Below are 17,308 nucleotides of genomic sequence, written 5' to 3'. Positions count from 1 at the left end.
TAATCCATGAAGCTCTGTTCTCCACTCTATGAATTTATAACTCAAAAATTTCTGTTTAATCTTTTTGATTACCATTATAAGTTGTTTTAGTTATTTATAAACTCAGATATTTATAAAATCATTTTATATTACTTGTTACTTCTTGATAAGTTGTACTGTGAGCATTCATCTGTGTTTTGTATGTGTATATTTATTTTCCAAAGTTTCTCATAAGTACACCTTTGGTTATTTTTGTATCTTTCACAGTGTGGTGCAAATTTCCAAATATATTACCTCATGATAATCTACCCTTCCTAAGATCAAAGGAAGAACTTACTGTATATAAAATCTTCATGGTATTAGGGATTCATGTACAAAAACTGCTGTGTTTCATGCTAGACTCAAGTTTTTTGCCATAAATTAAGAATATGTGGGCCACTTTTATTTTCTAGCTTGGAAGATTCACACACTTGATTCTTCCAAAGTTAAAATGCTGACCCCCCAAGTAATCAAGCAGGAATATTTAAATGTAAGAATAATTAATTATAGCTTTGTTACTTTGATATTAGTGGAATCTGTGGCTTTTAATTTTGGAGGGGAGCTTAAATTTTAAAATATGTGTGATGGCAATTAATATTTTTAAAATTAAATACAAAATTAAAATTTATAAGAAAAAAAGCAAAGCTATGAAAATTATGTTCAATCATATCAAATAAAATTTAAGTTTACTACTTTGACTTTATTTATTTTAATTCAACAGGCTTAGATAGTGCATGTACCTTCAGAATTCTTTGATGCTAATCTATTCTGATAACCTATTAGTTTCCAAATTTCTCAATTCAAGGGCTGACTAATACTATTACCTAAGTATTAGATGGATATGTTATTTTAAACAGAGATGATGCCTAATAGTAAGCAGTGTGTCAAAGACCAAAAGAGTTGAGTAACTGGAAAGTTTTGAGACATCCTGTCTAAATAGGATTAAGGCAAGACAAAAAGGATTACCATACTCCAAACCTCAAAGATCTTTGTGATAACTGCTTTCCTAAACATTTAGATTAATGGTCAGAATCACATTCAGAAGCAAAAATGCAAACAGGTATTCACATAAATCCCTGTCTTTAGAGAAAAACTCAAGAATGTCCCAGCCCTTCTATAGATATTACACTAAGAAATGTATGGGTCTGAAGGGTCAAAACCATTTTTTTCACCCCAAAAATTAATTCTCTCCTATCTTTTACTTTACAATGCTTAAGGCTTTTTAAAAAACAGTTTAGGTTCACAAAAACACTGAGAGGATGGTACGGAAATTCCCCATATACTCCCTGCCTCTACACGTGCATAAATGTCTCCATTACTAATAACCCCATCACAGTGGATGACCTCTTCTTTTCTTCAAAAATATACATATTTTTAATAAGCTTATCTCCAGGGTGTATAAAAGCTTCCCTAAATCATGTAAAATGTCATTTTTCATATGAAGTTTGTATTTCAATATAAACATACAAAGGCAAAGATTTCTCTGAAAACAAATATCAAGAGCAAAACGTGTAGCAGTATGTGTTTTTCAGGTGTGGTATTGTCTTTTATTGATTCATTAAACCAGTTGATCACTATTAAAATTCAGAGTTTAGTATTCTCATCAATGTTTTATGAATTTTTTTCATTATACTCCTTTTCATATAACTCTATTTACTTTAAAAAATTACATATAGTTCAGATTCAACCATGTCTACAAAAATATAATTAAGACATGAACCTTTTTACAACTTTTATTAGTTTGGTCTCTCGCAGTGTATAGGGATTCTACTAAATCTAATTCTTTTTTGTTACAATAACAAGTTAATTGTTTTGCTATCAAACCTACACACCCTTAGGAGAATGTAATAAGGAAGATGTGTTGTGAGCATTTAGATGTATGGCAGTTAGATGGAGGCAAAACAAGTAAATGGTAATAATCCTACTGTGTGTTGGGGAAAAATATACATACCCATTTGGTACTATTTATCCTGCAGTTTTTTTCTTAAATCTCTTGTAAAAAAGAAAAATGAAAAAACAAAACACTATACCCACGTATCAAAGTCCTACCTAGTCCTGCCTTAAGCTACCCTGTCTAGTAAAAAAGTGAGAATAAGATGGTAGCTCATTACATGTAGCAGCCCCCATGTCCCAGAAGCAGAAGAGGATAGTTGATAGTTGAAGAGTGATGAGATTAACGCCATTCAAAATACCTAATTTGTTTAAATTATCTTTGAAATTTGTCTAGATATTTTAAAAAAGAAAGAAAACAAGCTCAGGGTTTTCGGAAGTTGTTTCATTGGCAAGTCTATGGATGGACACCGTGGTGTAGGGGCTGCTGATTTTCCCTTTACATATTTCCCCATCTCCCTTCCCCAGGTGTTGCTGCCATCACTACCTTTCCCTTCCTCCCCTTTCCTCATGGCAAGACGCATGGAAGAAGAGTGCTGTTAAGGCCTCTCCATTAATCAACAGGTATGGTGGTCCTCATGAAGCAGTGCCCCTGCCCCTCTCCTGCATTCTCTGTCAATAGTCTATTTCTTTTATATCGAGAAAACTCATGCATCCACTACATAGAGCCTACTGATACAGGAGAATTACACAACTTGAGTAAATCTTTACCTATTTCAGCATGCTATTTCAGAATTCCCTGAACAGTTGAGGATGATTTTTTTAAATGTAAAGGATTACATAAGAACAACCTGTGTCATTTTCTGAGAAAGGTGCTATGCAGTTTCCTCAACTGATTGTATAGAAAAAAAAAAAAGGACCTTTCAATGTTTTACAAAGACTTTTTATATGACATATCTTTGGAGATTGTAAAATGAGAATATTTTGTGAGTTTTAACTCAAAATTCAATTATTTTAGCATTTGAACTTTCAAAAGCATCACACAAAACTGTATGTACTTTAATTATAATGCTTATTCATCTGGTTATAGAAAATTAGGTATGAGCCATTTCAATTAAATCTAAATACTCCACAAATCAAGGTCATCCAGATGTGGGAGCTGAGTGTAGGCTAATGGCTTTTTTGCAAAGCTTTCTTTTGTCAGCTCAGCTGGTGGCATTTGAGGGAGGTGGGGGAGGGCCTTGGTCCTCCAGCCAGCTCAAGTTTACCTCTTTCAGGTTAATTTTGAAAGGAGCTACGCCCTCAGGGCTCAAACTCCAGCAGAGTCTTAACCTATAAAAACACAAACTGTAAGTCATTATGGGAAACGCCCACCTTCTTGATTTCCTTTTTCACCAGGGGAACTGGTCCTCCTTGCTCCTGCAGGGGCTTGTTTTGAGGGCGTGTTGGGCTTTGCCCTACACCTTTGTGACTCTATTAGGATCTTTGAGGCAAGGAACTAGAATACTGCCTTTGGGCTGGGAAGATTATTGGTAAATGTCTTTAAAGAAAAACAGTGAGTGGGTCTATAGGTGTGCCTGTGTGTGGCAACACTATTTATGGTATTCCTTAGAATAGTAGCCAAAGTAAGACTTGTTTGTGCATGTAAATGAAGCATATTCTTTACAGGAATTTTCACTGATGTGACCATTGACCATTAAAAGCTGGACCATAAATCTTCATTCACGAATGCAGAGTCTCTTATCCCTAAAAATCTGAAATCATTGGTTGGCCTTCATGATCTCATTTCTGCCTACATTTCTAGTCCTTACTTTATGCACTTACCCTGGATGTCCACTGTTCTGGCCTCCCCATCTTTCCCAATGGCTATCATCTTCCTTGCCGACAGACCTTTGCATTGTTGGGTCCTTCCATCTGGAGAGCTGTTTCCCCAGGTCTGCTTGGAAAATTCACACCAAAAGCAGTAACAGGAAATGTGCAGAGGGTTTTCTGTGTGTCAGCACAGTGTAAGTAAGTTTAATAATCCCTATTTTATTAATTCATTCCACACAAAGGAACATAGTTAAAAATTGTTAATATTCATATTTAAATGATAAACAGTGAGGCTTGGAGAAACCTAAACTGGCCAAGATTACTCAGAATTGACTAAAGTGCACTGTGTCTTTTGCAGTCTCCTGTTTCCTCCCCAGTGAAGCTGGGATTCTCATTCATGTTCAACTCTTAAGTTTCTATGATTCTATCTTATCCTTTATGAACTCTTCTATGTCCACAGTGTTTGCTACTCACTAAATGTTGAACAGATGAATGAATTTTTAGAACACAGTCATTCTTCTTTTCACTCTTGTAGGGACCCTTCTCATCCACACTTACCTCTACTCTCTTTATTTCCCTTCATTTGTAGCTCTTGACTGTTACTAGCTTCACAGATGACTTAATATATTTTATTATAAAAAATAAGCCATTTTTCTCCCTAAATTTAGGACCTGCCATTAAAAACCAAGTAAGCATAATTAAAAACATCGAAAAAAAATCATTTAAATTTTATAAAATTTATCAAATCTAGTAGTAAGAAAAGAAGCATAGATATCCTTATATCTCACATGAAAAGAAGACAATTTAACCAAAATATTTTGAAGTTTTGAGGAAAGGTTGTCAGATAAACATTTTTTGTTGTTGTTATTTTATAGATAAAGAAATATGCACCATACAGTTGGAGTCTTAACAGGTTACATACAAGAAAAGAAAGAAATGGGGGAGTAAAGTTAGATGAGAAAAAGAAGGTAAACTGAAAAAGAAAAGAAAAAATCTTTGAGAATATAGAAACAGAAAGATTTGAGGAAAGTGAATACATTGAAAAGCAATAAAAAATTGAAGGAAACAGATCACTGAAAACCACAAACACTGAGAGGACTTTAAAAAAATATGAAAGAAAACTTGCAGGGAAAAAAAAAATCACTGCAAGTAGAGAAAAAGGACTTTATTTATGAGTTCATGTTTTCTTTATTCTTAAAAAAGCCTTTGAGGTAAAATGGGTGAAAAGAGAAAGGGGAGTTAAGATATATTGCTTTGTGTACACTGAATTTTTCTAGGATTTTTTCTGTGGAAACAGTGCTTTTGATAGCAAGATAAGGGCTTAAGCATTAACTTGGAGCTAAGTATTTAGAACTAAAAGGTTGTGCCTAGAGGGCACAATTGAGGCAGGGATTAATGGAAAATTAGGGCACAAGTCAAAATATCCTCTTTCCTAGACTTTCAACCAATATGATCTTAGAATTAACCAATTCATTAGCTCTGTGAATATAAGGATCAGTTTATTTCTCTTTTTATATGGAGTGCCTGGAGCATGGAATGAATGTTTGCTGAATTAATCATGGAATTTTAAGAGTTGGTAAAGAGATTATCATCAGCCAATCTGGTTTTAGATTATTCATGCATCCCTCAACACCATCATGAGAATCACTAATATCTGCTTGAATGAGTCTGGTGACAAAAAATCTAGAGGTAGCTCACTCTATTTGGGGACATCTTTAACTTAACTTTTCAGCTTCTTCTTATATTGAGCCAAAATTTGCCTGCCCAGAACTTGAATCCATTTATCCTGAATTCTTCCTTTGGGAAAACACAAAATTTAAGTACTATTCCTTCTCCAAATGTACTCCAAAAGTACTTCCAGCAACTGAAATTCAGGTAGACACTCCATCATAATGGCTAGGTATATAATGTCTCTATTTCTCTTTTTTCTAGTTTATAGCCCCAGTCTTTCAAATTGTTCTGTTAGTCAGTTGCAAATCATTTTAGCATTCTGGTTATTCTCATTTAGTGCAAAATACTTTGTCAAAAAAAGATGGAATTCAGCATGGGGTCCTTCAGTTTACAAGTCTATATTTGTGCAGTATGAAGAACCTATGCTCCAACCAGTAACGCTGAAGAAGCTGAAGTTGAATGGTTCCATGAAGACCTACAAGACCTTTTAGAACTAACACCCAAAAAAGATGTCCTTTTCATTATCGGGAACTGGAATGCAAAAGTAGGAAGTCGAGAAACACCTGGAGTAACAGGCAAATTTGGCCTTGGGGTGCAGAATGAAGTAGGACAAAGGCTAATAGAGTTATGCCAAGAGAACACACTAGTCATAGCAAACACCCTCTTCCAACAATGCAAGAGAAGACTCTACACATGGACATCACCAGATGGTCAACACCAAAATCAGATTGCTTATATCCTTTGCAGCCAAAGTTGGGGAAGCTCAATACAGTCAGCACAAAACAAGACCGGGAGCTGACTGTGGCTCAGATCATGAACTCCTTATTGCCAAATTCAGACTTAAATTGAAGAAAGTAGGGAAAACCACTAGACCATTCAGGTATGACCTAAATCAAATCCCTTATGATTATACAGTGGAAGTGAGAAATAGATTTAAGGGACTAGATCTGATAGATGTCTGAAGAACTATGGACCGAGATTCGTGACACTGTACAAGACAGGGATCAAGACCATCCCCATGGAAAAGAAATGCAAAAAAAGCAAAATGGCTGTCTGAGGAGGCCTTACAAATAGCTGTGAAAAGAAGAGAAGCAAAAAGCAAAGGAGAAAAGTAAAGATATTCCCATCTGAAGCAGAGTTCGAAAGAATAGCAAGGAGAGATAAGAAAGCCTTCCTCAGTGATCAATGCAAAGAAATAGAGGAAAACAACAGAATGGGAAAGACTAGCGATCTCTTCAAGAAAATTAGAGATACCAAGGGAACATTTCATGCAAAGATGGGTTCGATAAAGGACAGAAATGGTATGGACCTAACAGAAGCAGAAGATATTAAGAAGAGGTGGCAAGAATACACAGAAGAACTGTACAAAAAAGATCTTCAGACCCAGATAATCACGATGGTGTGATCACTCACCTAGAGCCAGACATCCTGGAATGTGAAGTCAAGTGGGCCTTAGAAAGCATCACTATGAACAAAGCTAGTGGAGATGCTGGTATTCCAGTTGAACTATTTCAAATCCTGAAAGATGATGCTGTGAAAGTGCTGCACTCAATATGCCAGCAAATTTGGAAAACTCAGCAGTGGCCACAGGACTGGAAAAGGTCAGTTTTCATCCCAATCCCAAAGAAAGGCACTGCCAAAGAATGCTCAAACTACTGCACAATTGCACTCATCTAACATGCTAGTAAAGTAATGCTCAAAATTCTCCAAGCCAGGCTTCAGCAATACGTGAACTGTGAACTTCCAGATGTTCAAGCTGGTTTTAGAAAAGGCAGAGGAACCAGAGATCAAATTGCCAACACCTGTTGGATCATTGAAAAAGCAAGAGTTCCAGAAAAACATCTATTTCTGCTTCATTGACTATGCCAAAGCCTTTGACTGTGTGGATCATGATAAACTGTGGAAAATTCTGAAAGAGATGGGCATACCAGACCACCTGACCTGCCTCTTGAGAAACCTGTATGCAAGTCAAGAAGCAACAGTTAGAACTGGAGATGGAAAAACATACTGGTTCCAAATAGGAAAAGGAGTACACCAAGGCTGTATATTGTTACCCTGCTTATTTAACTTATATGCAGAGTACATCATGAGAAATGCTGGGCTGGAAGAAACACAAGCTGGAATCAAGATTGCCGGGAGAAATATCAATAACTCCAGATAGGCAGATGACACCTCCTTTATGGCAGAAAGTGAAGAGGAACTAAAAAGCCTCTTGATGAAAGTGAAAGAGGAGAGTGAAAAAGTTGGCTTAAAGCTCAACATTCAGAAAACTAAGATCATGGCATCTGGTGCCATCACTTCATGGGAAATGGATGGGGAAACAGTGGAAACAGTGGCTGACTTTATTTTTGGGGGCTCCACAATCACTGCAGATGGTGATTGCAGCCAAGAAATTAAAAGACACTTACTCCTTGGAAGAAAAGTTATGACCAACCTAGATAGCATATTAAAAAGCAGAGACATTTTGCTACAAAGGTCCGTCTAGTCAAGGCTATGATTTTTCCAGTAGTCATGTATGGATATGAGAGTTGGACTATAAAGAAAGCTGAGTGCCGAAGAATTGATGCTTTTGAAGTGTGGTATTGGAGAAGACTCTTGAGAGTCCCTTGGACTGCAAGGAGATCCAACCAGTCCATCCTAAGGAGATCAGTCCTGGGTGTTCATTGGAAGGACTGATGTTGAAGCTGAAACTCCAATACTTTGGCCACCTCATGCAGCGAGTTGATTCATTGGAAAAGACCCTGATTCTGGGAAGGATTGGGGGCAGGAGGAGAAGGGGATGACAGAGGATGGGATGGCTGGATTACATCACCGACTCAATGGACATGAGTTTCGGTAAACCCTGGGAGTTGGTGATGGGCAGGGAGGCCTGTCATGGGGTCGCAAAGAGTCGGACACAACTGAGTGACTGAACTGAACTGAACTGATGAAGAACCCAAAAAATCTGTTTAAATAATTTCAGGAAACAAAAGGAGGTGCTGTTTAAAGCTGCATATGTTAATAGCTTTTATCTGAATTATATAGAATAAGTATATGATTTGGCTAGTATATAGTATAATATATAAATAAAATTAATACAAGCATGCATAAAAATGAATGAAAAAATATAGAAAAAATGAAATAAAAAATAATATTTGATGAAAGTAAAAGAATTTAAGTGTCTCAGTGGTAAAGAACCCACCTGCCAATTCAGGAGATTTAAGAGATATGTGTTCAATCCCTGAGCTGGGAAGATCCCCTTTGGAGGGCATGGCAGCCTATTCCAGCATTCTTGTCTGGAGAATCCCGTGGACAGAGGAACCTGGCAGGCTATAGTCCCTGAGGTCTCAAAGAGTCAGACATGACTGAAGCAACTAAGCACACACACAGAGTCTCTACTTTTTATTTCTTAATTGATTAAATATTTTGGTTTTAGTTGGTGCCTGAGATGAGTTTGCCATTAAGATGCTCATTCACCATTCTAATATTTTTGACACTAAAAAATACTTAGTTTTATATGGATAATATCAGTGGAAATACAAGACAAACAGAAAAGCAGAACAAAGCAAAAAGTATTTTCTCAATCTAAATTATTGACTTTAATGACTAAATATGTGCTCACACATGGACGTCAAACTAGAGCAAAACAAGTTTGAAAGATGTGTAAAGGATGCCCTGTCAGATATGGAGTTTCCTCAGTAAAAGCTAATGTAAAGTAAATTCTCCATGCATGTGAACTCTTTTTTAATGCCAAATTGCTGTCAGTGTCCTTTGGTGAGTCTTACGAGTAGATTACAGCACTATCTCAGAAGCACTGCACATCTGCCTTTCTATGAGTGTCTACCAGAATATATGGCCTTTCTAGAACTGGAAGATTTAATTAATTTGCTGGCAGAGAATACTTTTTATGCTACACGACTTTTCCCTAACCCTACCCAAGATTTCAATTTTCAGTGTGCCTCATATATTATAAACCTATATATTCTTAATGAATGTCTTCCACATGGTAATTATAGTGCTTGACTTTATATTTTCAAAAGCTCTAGTGCCTACATAAATTCTGACTGTATCATACTCAGTGTTGCTTTGTATGACCAAAGGAAGTTCTCAGAAAAGTTCTGCTTTTCTTAGATTCAATTCCTGAAATAATACCATTTGGTATTTGGTTATACATGAGTCTTAGGCAAAATACTTAAAACAACCTTTGTTTTAATGTTCCTCTGTCTGTCACTGCTATTGAAGATGTATGCTATGTGCATATATGTAATTTAATATTTTTAAATTTATTTTAATATTTTAGAAAGAGAGTAGTGAAACTTAGGAAATACATGTTAATCATTTAACCTTCCAAGACCTCACTTATTTCACCAAAATAAGGAATTTAGCTAACTGATCTTTAAAGTATCTTTCAAGTTTTTACAGAATATGGAAGACTAGGAATTTTAGAAATTGGGATTTTGGTATTGGTTTGCCAGTTAACAATATTTAGTCTCCTGAGGAGAATGGTTTCCTCCTCTGTAAAATATGAAAACCAAGGTAGATGAGGGATGTAATCTTTAATGATAGCATGTGTTGACATATTTTTCTTTCTGAAGCTTTCACTTGAGAAGGATTCTGAGAATTTGCGTTGACTCTGTGGCATGGTTGCTATGATCATGTGATCAATTAAAATTCATGTTACAGGCTTCTTAATTTCTAAGAAGGCTTCTAATTTAAAAAAATGTTTGATGATTGTTATCATTTAAGTTTTTATACTTTTTCCTTTTTGCATGTGTATACAGGTACTTTTTTTGCTTTTAAAAATATGTGAATACAAGGAAATGTTTGATGTGCTGAGGAAGACAGGTTGAGGAGAGGACAGTCATTTAAAAGATACCTGAAGCACTTTAATGCAGAAGAGAGACAAAGAATTTAATTTATTCTTGGTGATTCCTGAAGCCAAGAACAAATGCTAGTAGGTGTAAATGGTAGAAAATTGCTTCCTTCTAAGGAGAAAATGGGAGATGGCAATGGTGACCCACTCCAGTACTCTTGCCTGGAAAATCCCATGGACGGAGGAGCCTGGTAGGCTGCAGTCCGTGGGGTCGTGAAGAGTCGGACATGACTGAGCGACTTCACTTTCACTTTTCCTTTCATGCATTGGAGAAGGAAATGGCACCCTACTCCAGTGTTCTTGCCTGGAGAATCCCAGGGACGAGGGAACCTGGTAGGCTGCCGTCTGTGGGGTCGCACAGAGTCGGACACGACTGAAGCGACTTAGCAGCAGTAGCAGCAACAGCAAGGAGAAAATGTATTATCTTAAGAAATACTCAACAAACTCTGTTCCATAGAATAGTCAGTATTCTGAAACCTTTGTCATTGAATGTATTAGAGCTAAGGTTCCATGATAATTTCCCAAAATCATTATTAAAGGATTTCATTCATAAGATTACAGATTAGACAACACGGATTCCAACACTCATGCTCTATGATTCTATGATAATCATGAGATGTAATAACGATAATTCTGTGCTAGAATCTGGTAACATAATTCTCAAAGATTTCATTGGATTAAGAATTTTTAACATAAGTCATCTAATATTTAGCCAGTGCTACAGTGTTCTAGTGATGCTCTTTTATCTTGTTAAAGCTACCCTTTTGAAGACAAAGTTACTAATTTTCCTTTTGGAACCATCACTTCTTTTGCTTCTGGAGACATAAGTCTGTCCTCCTTTTGAATGCTGTTTATCTATTATAGTGAAACTTACTATAATGGAGTTGTAATAACTTGCAAAATTAATTTAATGTTTGATGGTCTTCAACTTATTAAGGTGTGGAATATAAAGCATTCACATAGAATCATAAATTATTTTCTCTGAAAGAAATTATTTTATCTGAAAATTCCTCATTTTGAAATCTAGTTAATAAAAAAAGTAATTTTTCAAGGTCATTAAGTTAGTGAGAGAGCTGTGATCCAGATTTTTTGAATCCCATTTGGGGGTTGCCAAATTTGTTGAAGTATCTTGCTTAAAAGTAGAGATCTGGGTGAGTTAAAGTTGACACTTTCTTTTATGGCCTTGGATGCACTATTTATCTGGAATCAGCAGGACGAAATAGGAAAGCAAACAATTTTATTCATAAGAAACAGAAAAACACTTGGTAGTGTAGCTTGCTGTGCTCTTGGAGAGGCACGGAATTTGGCATCCTTTTGCAAAGCTTGACATTACAAACATTCTTTGTATTCAACTAATAGTTTTTGCCAGAAGTGGAAACAGTCAAAGATACACTCCAACTAAAAGCCAGGAGCTGCTTGATAGGAACCATTCACCACCATTTGTGGCTGGGGACACCACGCTATGCAACAGCCCTAGAGCTTACAGCAAATAAAGCAGAGCAAGTTACCATAGATTCCAATCATAAGCCTTAACCAGACTCAACCATCATTATTTAAGCTTTCCTGTCCACTCTAATCAGGACAACAGGCATCAGTTAAATAAATAAATAGAATAGCCTATTATAAAGAGAATTGTTAACACAGGCACATTAGCTGCTTGTAATAGGATATTAGCTAATTGACAGGGGGGGAAATGTCCTTAGACATCATGGTGCATGTTGCTCAGGATTTTAATTCTTTGTGATCTTTCTTGAGTATAATACCATGTTAAGCCAATGTGCTTAAGTAATGAAGAAAATGCAGGAAAATATTTTTTAAACAAAGCAATGTAGATTTAATTTAGAAGTTGTGACACTTTTGTGAGGCTAATGGAAAACTTGACCATAATGCTAAAGGTTTACTGATTTCTGAATTTATAATTCAGAATTAAAAAATGAGATTGGGAAGACTGGTGGTTTTCCAAAGGTGTTTTGAATCACCTATTTTAAAATTTATTTATTTTTTCTGATAAGCACCATACTATCAATGACATTTTTCTTATTTCTGAAATGCTTATCAATAAGACATTGTTATATGTCTTTAAATATGTGAATTAAATAGGTTTTGCATAGTAAGTATCTTTTAGTATATATCCATAACACCTTTTCTCCCAGGAAGCTAAATTTCTAATCTTATCATGAAAATCAATGGAAAGGTAACTTGCGGCTTATCCATTAATTTGCTTTACTGAAAACTCTGCTGGATCACATTAGGTTATGGGAAAATATCCAAATAATTTACACTTCAATAGGAATGAGAAATCAAATCGTTTGGTGATGTTTTGTCATGCTTGAACTTAAAAATTAAGTGTGGTTATGACTCAGAGACTGAGAATGTATGAGCAGACAGTGATGAGTAGACTGTTGCTCTATGAGAAAGTAAAGGCAGGGAAGACAAAACTAGGCAGAGCAAAGTACATGCGCATGGAAAGAACAAGTGAAGTAGGAGGTTACGGTTTTTTAAATATGTTTATCTTTTAGTTAATTTGTTGTGTGACAAGCAGGTAGACTGGGAATGCGGGAAAGTAAGTGAGGGAGGAAGGAAATACATAATATCCTGCCAGGCCTGCTCAAGAGATTCCCTTCTGAGGTGTCTCATATGGTTAACTGGGTCTATAGTCTCTTCTTATATTTCCAGAATATATATGAGGAATATATGAGTGTTATGTAAATAAAGCAACATATCAAAAAATATCAAAGAATACAGAATCTGTTTATGACCAATCAGGTTGCCTTAATAGTGGTATCAAGCTATTATATATTGCAGAAGAAATACATCCTTGAATAAGTAAATTTGCAGTTCATTGCTTTTGGATTTAAAGAATAACTTTAGAAAATGAAATATATTTTATGTAATAAGATTCTCCTTTTGACAAACCTGTTTTCGTTTTAAGGAGTTGTGTGTAAGTTATGAGGAGAAAAATCTTTATGTATTTTTGTCCAAGCACTTTAAGTCAAAATTATAAATATTTATAATTTTAATGAGTGGTTCTTTAAATTCCTTAGTGCTTTGCAATTTTCCAAAGTTCCACACACTTGATTTCATATAATCCCATAATAACACTTTATTATTCTCCTGCTCCTATATTTTTCCTTATATATACTCCTATAATTTGAGAGAATTTTAATATTTATCTAATTTAATCGATAAAAGTGACCAATAATTTCATATAATAAAGCATTGGTAAAACTAAAATAGTGACTGGCAAAAGTCAAAATTCAGATCATCTCCTTACCAATTTTAAGAATAATCTTTTAAGGAAAGAAAAAGTACATTGAACAGATAAACATAAAAGTATTTTACCAAGTATGTAATGATATATTTTTCCAAATGTGTATATTTGTTAGCTATTTTATTTTAATGTAACCAATAGATAAATCTAACAGTAGTTAAAGGATATATCAATTGTTTAAATGTTTGCTGAACTTTATCATGGGATCATGCTGCTTTTTGTCTCAATAGTGTGAGACTCAAAGCACTAGATTAGCAAAGTTAGATGGTTGAGAAAATTTTAGAAAGTAATGAATCAACTATGACTTTGTATAAGCAACACTATCACTTTCCAAAAATGTCATTTATTAGACATTTCAGTGATGCTATGATATATGTTTAGTTTTACCTCCAATTGTAGTTTATTTATGATACTCAATAATGAGAATGACAATGTTTTAAAATTTTGCTCATAATTTGAGAGGCACTAAAAGCAGCATTTTAGCAATATAAAGGTTTTTTTAAGCCAAGGATTTATTATAAATAACTATGAGATTTCAAAGTAGTGTCCTCTAAGGAAATTTGTTGTACTAATTTGTACTAATTTGTTGTACTAATTAAAATGATTTAACTATTTTCAGGACTCTCAAAAAGTCCAAATGTCAAAGATATAAATTATTGGTTTTATTGGACAAGTTGTATATTTTTAGGAAAAAATAGTATTAAACATCAAATTGCTCCTTGCTGAGGATTTGGGGGAAAAGAAAAACATAAATGATATTTATTAAGTGTTGTGGAGTATACTTTGGCCTGGCTATAGTTTATATGAAATAATGTTTTCTGTAGTTGCATGAAAATTATAAGTAAAACGCATATATTACATATTCTTCCAGAAGTCTTAAGTCATTAAATCTGTTTTCAAGTGTTGGGTTACTTGCCATGCCTAGTACCCTGGCACATAAGGATTTTGTTGACAATGAAACTTTTAGACATTTAAACTGCAAATGAAAGATCCTTTTTTTCTGAGATAGATTACAGTGCAGAAAAATATATGCCTTCATCTACTTTAGTAAGTGGTGCAGTGCAAAAAAGTATGTCTTCATCTATTTTAGTGGTTGTTAATATTTCTCCCTCTTACTTTGAATCTGTTTTAGTGAGTTGTTATTTACTTATTTCTCCCTTTTACTTTGAGTCAAGAATTGAGAGCTTCCATTTTATTTAGCACAGTCCTAACTGACAGGGAACAGAGACTTAATGAGTGATTGACTGGCATAGCAAAGTACTTACACTGAATTGTCATCTATTAAATTTTGATATTCAGTCCAACCACTCTTTGTTCTATTTTCTCACCTGTAAGATAATAACATAGTGACATACATCAGGCTCCCAATAGCTCATATAGGCATTATATCCTACTGATGGTTTCAAACAGAAAGGGAGGGGTGAAGGAGGAAGGAAAGAAACATTTTCTACTGTCTTATAAAAGGGTCAGTACCCAACTGCATGTGGGGATGCTGCATCCAAGCAGAGAGGGCATTAGCATTGTTGTTGTTGTTTAGTTACTAAGTCGTGTTTGATTCTTTGCAACTCCGTAGACTGTAGCCCACCAGGCTCTTCTGTTCATGGAATTTCCCAGGCAAGAATAGTGGAGTGGGTTGCCATTTCCTTCTCCGGGGATCTTCCCAAACCTGGGACTGAACCCTCGTCTTCTGCTTAGCAGCAGATTCCTTACCGCTGAGTCATCTGGGAAGCCCCAGGGAGAACATAGAGTATGGATATAATACAGCACTTCATGGTAAAAAATGAATTTAAATGTCAGTAGACTTAAAGAAATGCTTTTAGGAATGAATTGGAAAATGAGAATTGGCTGCAGCTAAGAGATGAAATGGAACTATGCAGACACAAGGAAGCCAGGCAGTTTATTAATGAGCAGAATGCTCCCTGTAGCACTACTTCCTACTGCTAACTGTAGGCAGATCTCCTTAGACATAGCCACTTTGGGGCATAATCTTCTAGAAAATTCTTACATGGGTGGTCACAGTAAAAATATGGTGAAGAAATTTTAAGTTTCATGCCAAACGTTAGAGGAACAATCCTTATACGTATGATTGTTTATTGAAGGATAAAAGAAGATGAATCAAGTGTAGAAAAGGTTGGGCTACAAAAAATTTGCAAATAGAGATGAACAGACAAAATATAAACATGAGACTGAAAATTAGGTGAGAACTCTTCTGGAATAAGAGTTAATTAAAGTATCATTTATCTTTCTGTGCATTTTATTTTCTGTCCCAGAATTTTCTGATTGTTATTGTTGAAAATCAGTTTTGGATGCTAATGGGGCCTCCTTCATTTTTCCTGTGAATTTCAGTTATAGTCACATGATTTTACACAATGTAAAATGAGAAAATAATAAGTAGGACCATATATGAGACCAAAAATATCTCTACTGATTTGTAAAGGGAAAGAAAATTTATTTTTAAATGTTTTAATCTGAGTAAACTGAGTTAGATCTTATTCTGAATATGGAAAAATTTAATTAGAATTGATTCTGTTAAAGAGTCTAGATAACTAAAATACATGAATTAAGAAAAGAAGAAGCCATAGTTGTTATTTTACACAGAAATGAAAATATATAGGTTTATAGATGTTGTAGGTGGACTATTTTCTCTCAAAGGTCTTTGCTTGCCATATGAATACAGTCATTTATCATTTCTTGGGAACATTTATAAACTATTTACTATATTCTTAACAACACTTTTAAATTAATGCATTTGTATTCATATTTTATCCTTAAAAAATGATTTAAAGTGCCTTGTAAAATGCATTATAAAGCCTTGATAACTTGTCCTAGTTTTATTATGTTCTTATTATGACTGAAACATGTCTAAGTCTACCAAAGCCACAGCTCCCTCCATCTCCTCCACTTATTGTTCTTGTTATTTGAAAATGTCATCTTGGTGACTGCTCATCGCACATGAGTGTTGTCAGCTGGCATGAACCATGCTGGCATAAAACTTATTTGTTGGTCTCTTGACCCAGTACCATCTCATTGTTTTTACTGCCATGGTCCTGCCACAAAGAGAACCAAACCAACTCATCTGTCTTGCGGATCTGAAGAAGCTGTCTGCTGCTGCTTTGTTCAAACAGAACATGCCCATAGAATGTTGTTATTTTGCATTTCATTTTAATAACTTCAGAGCATTTCCTGTGACCTAACTATTCTCCCTCACTCACCTCTCTACCCACAGAGTAATGTTGGCAAACTATGCTTCCATTTTCTTAGTCAATACTCCACATTTATTCAGTGCACCTCTTCTGAACTTTATATTGAAAATGAAAGTGTCAGTTGCTCTATTGTGTCTGACTCTATGACCTCATGGACTATAGCCTGCCAAGCTCCTCTATCCATGGGATTTTCCAGGCAAGAATATTGGAGTGGGTTGCCATTCCTTTCTCCAGGGGACCATCCTGACCCATGGATCAAACCTGGGTCTCCCACATTGCAGGCAGATTCTTTACCATCTGAGCCACTCCTCCTCTCAGCTTTATATTCAGTTCAGTTGCTCAGTCATGCATGCCAGGCTTCCCTGTCCATCACCAGTTCCTAGAGTTTACTCAAACTCATATCCATTGAGTCAGTGATGCCATCCAACCACCTCATCCTCTGTCGTCCCCTTCTCTTCCTGCCCTCAATCTTTTCGAGCATCAGGGTTTTTCTAATGAGTCAGTTCTTCCCATCAGGTGGCCAAAGTATTGGAGTTTCTGTTTCAGTATTGGTCTTCCAATGAATATTCAGGATTGATTTGTTTTAGGATTGACTGGTTGGATCTCCTTGCAGTCCAAGGGACTCTCAAGAGTTTTCTCCAACACCATAGT

At 35.4% G+C, this 17,308-nt stretch overlaps 1 protein-coding gene across 5 annotated transcripts in view; it reads left to right on the top strand.

The window, feature by feature from the left end:
- PCDH7 (protocadherin 7) overlaps positions 1-17,308 on the top strand; it is a 473,893-nt gene that overhangs the window by 252,976 nt on the left and 203,609 nt on the right. For 2 of the 5 annotated variants that reach the window (XM_081530039.1, XM_081529963.1), the window contains one exon: positions 2,377-2,472. The exons of 2 other annotated variants lie outside the window; for them this stretch is intronic. In XM_081530039.1, the coding sequence (XP_081386165.1) occupies positions 2,377-2,465 (89 nt within the window). In that variant the 3' untranslated portion in view covers positions 2,466-2,472. Of the gene's footprint in view, positions 1-2,376; positions 6,415-17,308 lie in introns of those variants that run through there. One more of the 5 variants, XM_081530119.1, reaches the window with a different exon arrangement.

Source organism: Giraffa tippelskirchi, chromosome 1 (genome assembly GCF_054371585.1).
Source record: "Giraffa tippelskirchi isolate mGirTip1 chromosome 1, T2T-mGirTip1v1.2.pri, whole genome shotgun sequence".
In the NCBI taxonomy this organism is placed as follows: domain Eukaryota; kingdom Metazoa; phylum Chordata; class Mammalia; order Artiodactyla; family Giraffidae; genus Giraffa; species Giraffa tippelskirchi.
Note: the sequence above shows the minus strand (reverse complement) of the source record. Positions and strands in the feature narration are given on the sequence as shown.